This window comes from Tachysurus vachellii, chromosome 1 (genome assembly GCF_030014155.1).
Source record: "Tachysurus vachellii isolate PV-2020 chromosome 1, HZAU_Pvac_v1, whole genome shotgun sequence".
NCBI classification, from domain to species: Eukaryota; Metazoa; Chordata; class Actinopteri; order Siluriformes; family Bagridae; genus Tachysurus; species Tachysurus vachellii.
This window is the reverse complement of record NC_083460.1, coordinates 8,493,770-8,505,634: the sequence shown is the minus strand read 5'-3', so window position 1 is coordinate 8,505,634 and position 11,865 is coordinate 8,493,770. Positions and strand designations below refer to the sequence as shown.

At 38.4% G+C, this 11,865-nt stretch overlaps 1 protein-coding gene across 1 annotated transcript; it reads left to right on the top strand.

Moving 5' to 3' along the window:
- Positions 1-1,184: 1,184 nt before the first annotated feature.
- Positions 1,185-11,658, top strand: LOC132846445 (mitochondrial adenyl nucleotide antiporter SLC25A24-like). Its single transcript, XM_060871184.1, has 10 exons — positions 1,185-1,368; positions 2,500-2,626; positions 2,990-3,077; positions 4,118-4,229; positions 5,217-5,375; positions 5,649-5,801; positions 8,438-8,545; positions 8,793-8,960; positions 9,539-9,689; positions 10,070-11,658. Exons 1-10 carry the CDS (start codon positions 1,186-1,188, stop codon positions 10,249-10,251), a joined length of 1,431 nt encoding a protein of 476 aa, XP_060727167.1. The 5' UTR covers position 1,185; the 3' UTR covers positions 10,252-11,658.
- Positions 11,659-11,865: the final 207 nt, after the last annotated feature.

The window sequence follows — 11,865 nt, the reverse complement described above, 5'->3', positions numbered from 1 at the left end:
TGCTTGTTCTAGCTGGTTGGGTCGATGATACTGGTAGTTCAGGTTGGTTGTAGTTTGGGAGATTGGATGGAGCTGGTCAGAAAGGTCCATTTGGTTAGGACACTTACAGATTGGGTTTAGCTGGCTGGGTTGATTAACCTTTTTGTTAGACCTGGTTGTAGATTGTAGGCCTGATTTGTACATTTTAGAAGGGGTTTGGACATCTACATGCTGGTTCTAGCTGGTCAGATTGGTTTGTTTTGATACATTTTTGGATGCTTACAGGGTGGATGAATTTAGTTAGATGGTTAAAATGTTTAGTTTGGTGGTGTTGAGTGAGATTTAGACACTGTAATAATGGTTCTAACTGATTGTGTTGAATACACTGATTTGTCAAGCTTGTTCTAGCTTACCAGACTGGTTTTAGCTGGTTGTAATAGTCTGGTTTGGTGGTCTGGCATTAAAGCACTGTTTAAGCTGTTTAAAGGTTAAAAACTTACTGAAGCATTACAATCTGTGTCATTTGTCACTTATGAAACACTCAGTTTGAAATCAAATAAACAAATTATGATGAAATATAATTTGTAGTATAGCCAGTGAGAATGAAGTGAATGAGCCCTGGGCATTGTGAACTCAAAAGCTTGATCTGCACAATACTGAAATTATGGATCCATGTATTTGGGAAGTGTGTGAAAACCAGAGAACCCAGAGAAAACCTTAGGGAGAACAAGCACAACTCTGCACATATAGTTTCCTGAGCTGAGGATCAAACTAGAGAGCCTGAAGGTATGAGGCAACAACACAACCTTCTGCTAGAGCAAATCATATTTTAAGATAAAATGCATCAGTTGTATTTGTTTTATAACTTCTCATATAAATTGGATATAAACTCACAGTTTCCTCAAGTTTCTCATTTATAATCTACCCATAAACATCTCACTACTATTTAACTTCTAAAGCTTATGAGATCTGATTTGGGTGATTTCTCACTAGATCAGCATGGCTAGGTCAGCTTGGCTTGTATTGTTTTGTTAATAGAATACACTAAAAAGGAACACTAAGATTACGAAAATGAAAGAACAATAAGGGATTTTTCCCTATGAAATTCAGTGGAGTTGCCCTTTAACGCATGCAACGTGGTACCATGTAAACTGACATACACAAACGGGGCGTGGCTTAACCATAGCCCCGCCTCTAACCGCAGGGATGCTTGCGCTTCTACGAGGATTTATCATGAAGGACTGCTGGTGCTGGGATGCGAACAGCAGCAAAAACTACGAGGAGCTATTTGACAAACTAGACACTAATAAAGATGGGAAAGTTGACGTGGCGGAGCTTCGGTCGGGTCTCATAGCGATGGGGATAGCCTTGCGTACTGCAGAAGCCCAGGTAGAACAATAAGCACCCAGAATGCATTAGCGCCCGAGACCTAGCTACAGTAGTGAATAATCCTAGCTGTGACCATAGATATCTATCTATGAGCTGTGACAAGCAATTTGCTGCTAGTACAAGGCGTGATTCTACATGCACGTGCTCCCATGTTACCATTTTGCACTTGTAAATAAGATGCACGTGCGATGCGCTCTAATGCTTGGTATACGTCACTGTATCTTCCTAACATATTAATGTTTTCTAATCACACACGCCTGCCATTCACCTTTAAATTCACATTTTGAGTCGTGAAGGCATCGCGATTTTATGCTTTGCCAAACCTAAATGATCATAATCTGATTTTTTTCTCAAGTCTGTTTCAAACTGCATGAATCTACCAGTGTTTTCCCGTTTGCTGTCCTGTTTAATCGTCCAGTTTTTAAATCTGCATAAAATGGCCAGTGAATATACAGTAGAAACCATTTTGGCAGCATGTCTGTGGTATGATTTGTGGTCAGATCTCATCTCTTAACACCCCCACCCCCCCACACACAAAATTCAAGTAGGACATAAAACTGTCAATCAATATTTTGTGTGAATCATTGTTCATTATTCATTAAAATAAATATTATAATCTTTTATATTCATAAAGAATTTATTGCTTATGTATAATTGTTACACTTATTTTAAATGGTTGAATGTTATGCACGTTAAGCTTAATCATATATTAATCTCAAAAGGCGGAAGAACATTGTATGGCTATGAAAACATTATTTTATATTTTATACCTTAGTGTGCATGTAAAAGTTAGTTTCTTAAAGATAAAAAGCAACGCACGTGAACGTAAACGTGTGTATTTTACATAATTATTCACAATTCAGAGACTGAAACTGCATTGCAGTTCGGGAATCTACACTAGTCTATAGGCCTTAATCTTGAATATCAGCCTGAAACTATCAAACTTTTTTTTTCAAGTCTCTACAAGATCTTATGTTTTATGCCTTACACAACCTACGCATCTTAGAACCATGTTAAGTCAATCACGGCTATTTTCCAGCGTCATATAAGGTCAATCAGGATTCTGTGTTCCATGCTTGACAACTTCCCTTCAACCATTGTTTGGCTTTAACCATTAACATGTCTTGACAGAAGATAGTGGCCACCGGTGACAAGAACAGGGACGGTGTGCTTGACTTCAATGAGTTCACCAGATACCTGAAAGAGCATGAGAAGAAACTGCGGCTTACATTCAAGAGCTTAGACAAGAATAATGATGGTAATAGTTTTGTCATTCCTCATTTACAGTCATGCTGAGCTTGTAAATGATATGTGATCATAATATAGTGTTAATGCAGCACCTTGAAATGGTTGAAATCAAATTATATTGAATGCACCCCATTACCTATTTAGATAAATCTGACCATGTTCAGTTCACGCTATACGGTATATAACATCAGAGTGCAACTATACAGTATCTATGTTTAAAACCAATATTATAACAGATATGTGAAGTCATAGTTAGATTAGGCCCATGTTTTTATTGCTTTAGAGCTTTTATTGCATTAGGCTCTGCAACTCTTAATTAAAGTGGATTATTGAAGGGTTTGGAGCTGCTGTAATTCTCTTAATTGGCTGTTAGGTCGTCTGGATGCCTGTGAGATCAAACAATCTCTGGCTGAACTGGGAATGGACATATCCACAGAAGCAGCACTGAAAATTCTACAGAGGTTAGACATTCACTAGATCTCTAGTATTCTAGTATTGTAATAAATACATTTGAACATATATATATATATATATATATATATATATATATATATATATATATATATATATATATATATATATATACTTTTTTTAATTGAGATTTAGACACTTAAATAATGGTTCTAACTGATTATGTTGAATACACTGATTTGTCAAGCTTGTTCTAGCTTACCAGACTGGCTCTAGTTGGTTGTAATAGTCTGGTTTGGTGGTCTGGCATTAAAGCACTGTTTAAGCTTACAGGCTGGAAGACCAATTATCCATGTTAGGCTGAGAGGCAATCTGACCAGTTAGCTCCGGCTGGGTTAGTAGCTAACCCTACACACACACACACACACACACACACACACTTCACATTATTTGAAATAAAACATCTTTTTTAATAAAAAGGGTTTCTCAAGAATTTCTTTGAACAGGTTTGAACATTATTATTATTTAAAAGGTTTCACTTGAACATCTCTCTAAAAGCGGTAAGCTTTCTGTTTCGGATTTAAAACGAATAAAAAATCAGAGAAAACAAAGCTATGATATTTCACATTCTAATATCTAATCAACAAGAAAAAATGAGCACTTTTTTAATCACAATATCAGTATTATCATCATATCACCACAACCCTTCATAACGACAAAATAATTCTATGTGTTTAGATTACTAGTTACTGTTGTGGTAGCATAATTGACACCTTCCCCAAACACTTAGCTGATTAATCAAGGTTAAAATATAGTTGAAACGCATCTGTATATCAATAACTTGAGTGGATGCAAAGAATCAGTTAATGATCTATGTGCCTAACTTTCTAGCTCTTCATTAATCACGTATCTAATACACTAAAGAAACAGCCTATCATTACATTAGCTTTGATTAATTAGGTGTCTTGGATCCTAAACCCACACATTAGAGTCTTTATGAATACAAATATTGATGATATTCTGGATCCAAGCCGCTTCTTACGTTATGATTTGAGAATATGAGACTTATATGATCGCTTTTGTTTTGCAGCATTGACGTTGACGGCACCATGACGGTGGACTGGAACGAGTGGAGGGAGCACTTCATGTTCATGCCTGCAACTGACCTAGAAGAAATTATTAGATACTGGAAACACTCCTCGGTCAGATATTGTTCCGGTTCGAATTAATGTTTTTTGTGCTGTTGTAGTTCTAAAATACACCGAAACAATTTTTAAAGTGACCAGAGAAATGACATGGTTCAGCTGTAAGTAAAAAAATTATTTTTATACTGTAGAGATTGTTGTTGTTAAGTTAATTGTATGAGCTGAAGTTCATTTTGTGTAGCTTTACAATATGGACCATCTTGTTGTACCTTGTTGGATCATGCAAATACTAAATGAATACTATTAAATATAGTAATAACATGGCATGTGGGGGCACGGTGGCTTAGTGGTTAGCACGTTCGCCTTACACCTCCAGGGTTGGGGGTTCGATTCCCGCCTACGCCTTGTGTGTGTGGAGTTTGCATGTTCTCCCCGTGCCTCGGGGGTTTCCTCCGGGTACTCCGGTTTCCTCTCCCGGTCCAAAGACATGCATGGTAGGTTGATTGGCATCTCTGGAAAATTGTCCGTAGTGTGTGATTGCGTGAGTGAATGAGAGTGTGTGTGTGCCCTGTGATGGGTTGGCACTCCGTCCAGGGTGTATCCTGCCTTGATGCCAAAAGACGCCTGAGATAGGCACAGGCTCCCCGTGACCCGAGGTAGTTGGGATAAGTGGTAGAAAATGAATGAATGAATGAATGAATGAATGAACATGGCATGTGCCTTACTTTTATTTGTGCATGATGTATAACTAGGACTCCATTATGATCCTATATGCCATTTAATGACTAGTTTTATTTCCAGAGGAATAAACTTGCATTATTATTATCGTATATGTGGTATACATATTATATGACAGCTAAAAGTGCAAGATTTAGTTTTAGAAAGTATTTTAGACCTATAATAATACTTTCATTTCAAAGATACCTTTGAAATGATACATGTACCATGCATTGAATCCCAATAGTCTCCATCTTTTCCCTAAATGTCAACCCATAAGCTGATTATCAAATTATTAGCATTATACTCTATGCCTCTCCAAGTTAGCAGCTGGACATTGGCGATAATCTTGTCGTTCCCGATGAGTTCACTAAGGAGGAGAAGATCTCTGGTGTTTGGTGGCGACAGCTAGTTGCCGGGGCAACAGCAGGGGCAGTTTCTCGAACAGGCACCGCACCTTTGGATAGAATAAAGGTTTTTATGCAGGTACGAAAGGTACAGTTTTCTCATATATATTTTACTTTATGAAGTTTTAATGTATGAATTTAAATGCCAATGGATTTTTAAGTAGTTCCTGGATGTTCTGAATAGAAAATGAGCAATGCTGTTTATTTTAATGTTGCTTTATTTACCTCTCATCGTGTACAGAGTAGTTCAAAAATAGAGCACTGTAAGTGAAGGGTCACTGCTGAGGGCAGTAGATACTATAGTATTGCTCTGAATTGTGTTTTGATGTTTCACAGATTTGTCTTGTTGTAGGTTCCTGCGTCCAGGTCAAACCAGATCAGTCTGGTGGGGGGGTTCAAACGGATGCTTGCTGAAGGAGGAGTGATATCTCTGTGGAGAGGAAATGGCCTCAATGTGTTAAAAATTGCCCCTGAGACCGCTATCAAATTCATGGCCTATGAACAGGTGGGCTGTCATAAAGTCTTGTGACCCTGTATTTTCATGGCACTAACCCACACTACCTAATTAATCTCATCAGATAATTACAGAGTTCATTATGAGATTCAATATCTGGAAATGGAAAAAGATTTGACTGGATTTTATAATGACTACTGCTCCTTTGTTTCTTTGGTATTGCGGTTCTTACTTTCACTTCTTTCTCATGGCTCAAACCATTAGTAAAAAGACAGAACAATGGTTGTTTCTGGCAGAATATCCTATTAACACATGGTAATATAGTGTGTCAAATGTGCTGCAGTGACATCCGAATCCGAAAATGAATTCAACTGGTGAAGCAACCTGACCCATAGCCTTTGTCTGCTCCTTTTCTCTGATCCTCTTACTTTGTACATCGTCTTGAAATCAATTTCCTATTCCTTCTATCTGACTGAATTGGTTTAATAGGTAGACAGCTCTTAAAACAGGTGTTCACTTGTCCACTTCTAGAGCTTTCTTGCCCAGCTTCACCATTTTTATGATTTTCTGCACCCTTCGTTGTTGACGGAAAACACCACCAGGTTGTGGTAGTACTAGTGAGTCTGACCCAATTAGGGGTTACACATAGGAACATAGATTCCATTTCAGGAGTTTAATATGAGGGGGGGCACGGTGGCTTAGTGGTTAGCACGTTTGCCTCACACCTCCAGGGTTGGGGGTTCGATTCACGCCTCCGCCTTGTGTGTGTGGAGTTTGCATGTTCTCCCCGTGCCTCGGGGGTTTCCTCCGGGTACTCCGGTTTCCTCCCCCGGTCCAAAGACATGCATGGTAGGTTGATTGGCATCTCTGGAAAATTGTCCGTAGTGTGTGATTGCATGAGTGAAGGAGAGAGTGTGTGTGTGCCCTGCGATAGGTTGGCACTCCGTACAGGGTGTATCCTGCCTTGATGCCCGAGATAGGCACAGGCTCCCCGTGACCCGAGGTAGTTCAGATAAGCGATAGAAAATGAGTGAGTGAGTGAGAGAGTTTAATATGCTGACGCGGAATACTCATTTTTCTTTTATTTTCAAGTTTTGCCACTCAACTTTCATTAGGCATCTGCAACATACCCAGTTTAAATACTGGAGTTGCTAATACTTATGTCCAAAGTTATACAAATGTGTGATGTGTGACCATTCAGTTTCATGATTATATCCATAAATGAGATGTTTCTATCCTCTGTCAAGAAGTCTTGCATGTGAGTCCAGCTTCATGCCACTGAACAGATTGAAAAGGAGTTAAGTGACACTTGGTTATTAACTCTTAATCCTAGCACATCCACATGCAAAGCTAAAAACATGTTGTTCTAGCTCACATGCACTTGAACGCAGTGGGTGACATAGCTGAAATATGTGTGAAGCGAAGGAGAAATTCCCTGTATGCGACAGCTACTGAAAAGTGGAATCGCCTCTTTCAAATCCATGGCCATTCTTATTACATCTGATTTGCACAGTAGTGTGATGGTTTTTGAGTGAGTCACTAAGGTTAGTGATTGCATGAAGCCCTGCAGTTGATCTGCTGTTCTCTTCACTGCTGCGCACAGCAGTAAGTGATGCAGTATTTCCAGAACCCAGGAGGCTTGCTTCCTGCATCACTAAAGCATTATGTTTTCAGTTATGCCAGGGCTCTCTATGCATGTGTTCAGATCCCAAACAATTTAGGCAGTGTTCAAGTCTAAATCCCTCCAGGTCTGGCAGAACAAACAACTCATCACCCTGCCATGACATACACAAGAGCTTCATACAAGTTAGGAGTTATGAACTGTCCACAGTGTCCAAGCTGCCAAACAATAACACAAAGAACAGGCCATGTATTATGTTCACCAATACAGTCAATAATGGTGAAAATCATAATAATAGACTAGCCTTCTCCCATGGTACAAGCAAAAAAATGTCCTCAAATAGAAGAGAATAGGAAAGAGGATGAGTGTGATGTAGTGATGAAATTTTTATAGGGAGCTCTCCTTGATTCATGGTCAGAAGGTGATGTAAATTTTTTTTCGTGGTATTTAGCAAGGAATTGAGCAAAATTCCCCCAGCCCCTGTACATGACATGATGCTTTTCAGTAATGAGCAACCTTACTTAAGTTTCAATGTGTCACACTCGTGTCACCTGTTATTGTGGCATGTTGTTTGTTGCTCTACATCCGTAGCCTTCGTTCACTATTTCTGCGTGGTGTTCTTTTGGTTTGTGCTTTGCTCTGTGGTTATTCCTTGTACACTTTGCATCCACTTCCTCAAAAGAGTTTCTGAAGAATCCAAATCTGTCTGTACAGAACTGAAGAAAGTTGATCTGTGCTATGCAGCATATTTTAAATAAATACCCCTATTAAATACGCTTTAAAAGCTTGTCATCTTCCGTATTATTTCTTTCAAGCATTCTTAAATCCTCCATGAATTTCAAACTAAGAAATAAAAAGTGGAGTAATTCATGATTACTTCTAGTCTTTCACCTAAGAAAAACATTATATATTTCTAACAGTGACCATGTTTGTATATGAAAAGCTTTGGTGTATGTAGACGTGTAAGTTTATGTTAAATTGCTTTTAAATTTAACTTTCATGACCCCCACTCTTTAATGCTGTGTATCTGTACATGGTCATTGCCGATACATATTATACCTTTCAGTATAAGAAGTACCTGTCATCCGATGGTGATAAAATAGAGACAGCACAGAGATTCATGGCTGGCTCTTTAGCCGGTGCCACAGCACAAACGTCCATTTACCCTATGGAGGTGAGCCTTTAAAATGTTTATTGATCTTCTTTACTTTTTCCACTTTCAGGCATAAATCTAAGGATGTAAAGATGCCAATGTCTTAGTCAGTTAACTTATTTTTTTCTTGAGCATTAAAATTGAATCCAGCTATAGTTTAGTAAGACGTTTATAAATAAAGTCAACATTGTTCCCATAATTTCTAAACAGTAATTATAATCTCATATGTAGATAAACAGAAATATGTCCTATTTTCTCTTTTCACCAGGTAGTGAAGACTAGACTGACCCTGAGGAGTACCGGACAGTATTCTGGGATGATCGACTGTGCCAGGTCAATTCTGAAAAGAGAGGGCATTAAGGCTTTCTATAAAGGTTACGTCCCCAACACGCTGGGCATTATCCCTTACGCTGGCATTGACCTTGCTGTTTATGAGGTACATGCAGTTATAGCCACACACTGATTGTCATTATAGAGCCTATTAATTTTGAATACAGTGGGATTGTATACCTGTCTACCTATTAAACCAATTAATTACCCCCACAGTGCTTAATCTACCTGTCATGAATCAGGGTAGTCATCCATCCATATACGTACAGCAGTGCACTGTGATTACAAAGAGGTTTTACTCTTTAACCTGGTACTCACTTACTGTGATAGTCATATGTAATGCTGCTCCCTGTTTGGGGTCATCACAGCGGATCATCTAGTCCGCGTATTTGATTTGGTACAGGTTTTACACCAGATGACCTTCCTGGCGCAACCCTCCCATTTTATCCGAGCTTGAGACCGACAATAAGAGTTAACTCTTCATTGGCTGGGTTAGCTCACTACCCGGGAGAGTGCATGATTTGCTGCTGGGCCACTTTCTCTTTTTTTAAATTATTTTATTAATGCTTATGTGATATAATACCGAAATTGGATAAATTAATTAAGACAAATTAAACACTTGGGCAGCATCCAAAATTGCATACTACAATTTCTAATCCAGTTCTTGCATTCTGCCACTTTTAGAGCCTAAAGAATGCCTGGCTCTCACACTACGCAAAAGACACAGCAAACCCCGGTGTTCTGGTCCTGCTGGGCTGTGGTACTGTCTCCAGCACATGTGGGCAGCTGGCCAGCTACCCTCTGGCTTTGGTACGCACTCGTATGCAGGCACAAGGTAGGTACTGTGTTAATTAAAAAGCCCCAAAGAGCTCAGAGAGCCCCACTTGAATGCTTGATGGACACCAGATGTGTCCCTATGCTGTTTGTGCAGGAGTGAGAGCTGAAGGGAATACAGAGATGGCTGGCATTTTAGGAGGCATTTAGAGAGCTGTTAGTTGGCAATAAAGGAAAGGGGCACATTAGTTACAAAAGTCCATGATGGCTTAAGGGTTCGTATTAATTAAGCTTCATGTAGGAGTGTGTTCATATTTATTTAGAGAAACAAATAGAACTAAATACATTTGTTTGTAAAGTGCTTTAGTAAACCCAATTCAGGCTAATACACTATATAAGAATGTGTTAATAGCTGGTGTCATTTCTATGTTGAACTTTCAGCATCGTTTGGAAACACGGAGCAGCCTTCTATGCGCTCACTGATTAAGAGCATTGTGGCGAACGAAGGCATTTTCGGTCTCTATCGGGGGATCCTACCCAACTTCATGAAGGTCATTCCAGCTGTCAGCATCAGCTATGTAGTGTACGAGTACACAAAATCTTCGCTGGGTATCTCAAAGTGAATGTCACTGGGCTGGGTTCCCAAACCCCCATATAGGAGTGCTGTTCCAGATCATTTATCTTCTTGGACACTAGGAAAAAACATCAATTAAGAGAATCAGCTATAATCTGATCCCAGATCAGGTTTGCTGTTTAAAATGCCTTGTGTTTCTTTCATGGATGTCCTGTCTGCTCTAAACACCGCTGATTTTTAAAACTCTTCACAAGAATAAAGTGGACTCTTATCCTGTAGATTTAACTACATGATTAAGTCTTATAAGTGTGTCATTTGGTTATTTAAATTTCTAGCAATAGGAATGTCTGATCACTGCACTGAATAATATGGTAGGTACGATTTGCCTTACGATTTGCATGCTATGACTTCTTTATCGTGTCTATGCATGTGAATGCCTGATGTCTGTGAATGTTGGTTTTATTTCTATTACATTATTTTTTTTTATATTTTTATATTTTAGCAGAAAGAAATATACAATGTAAGTATACAATCTACTGTATTATAATGAAGGCCCCAAAACACAAGTGCATAGCCCACAGGATAACACCAATGCACCACGGAGAAAGGTACTACAACGGGCATTTTAACCATATTAATAATCCAAAATCTGTGCACTTACTTGCTTTCCAAATCTCCAAATGGGAGGAGGAATTTCCATCGTTCGTCAGAAGTGTCCCTGCTTTATTATTATTATTATTATTGTGAAAATTGTCTGAGGGATTGATTTAACCAGAATTTGCAAAGAAGGCTGATGTAATTTCCTTTTCAAAATGGCAAATAAAATGCATGATGTAATAAAACACAGAACATACTGAAAAAGAATTATATTTGATTTGTTGTGTACACATAGGGCTTTAGTTCATAGCAAGCTGCCTAATTAGCAAGCTGTACACAAGTAATACGTACACTTGTATCACCAAAAGAAATTGATTTCATTTTATTTGCACACTTTTCTTGAAATTAAAGTATATTTTTCTAGTTGGCTATTCATGTAGTACACTAGTTTATTAGCAAGGCAGTGCAACAGTTCAGAGAAAATACAACCAGTTAAATCCAAGGATGTTTCTTTAATGTCCCATATGACAGACAGTATTTCTCAGAGGGATTTTTGTGATGGTTGTGGCTAAAAATGCTTGATTTTCCTGCTTTCTGCTTGTGGAGTATTTCTGTGCTTTTATTTGTGGAAACCATCTTGAATTGGTGAAATTACAAGCACATGATTTTTCTGATAAACTCCTACCAGTGAGGACATGTATGTAATGCTGAATACATGCTGTGATGATGCCACATATCATGTCCCAATTTTGAAAAATTGCAAGCTCCCAAAAACAAGAAATCCTGAAGGGACTGATATGAAACAGCTCAATTTGTTATACTTTATTGTGTAAGTTGTGTTAGCTGATTCAAATGTTTGAGTTACAAGGGAACGTCAATGTATAGTTGTACTGTTTTTGGTTAGGACAACCATCTCTGACACAAATCACATTCTGTGATCAAATATATTCAGGATATTTGATGTGTGATAATCGTTCTTTCTTTTAAGCATGTGTTACAGTTAAGGTGAAAGTTAAACAAACCATTTGTATGTACATAAAGAGAATGCAATAAATATTTTTCTCTT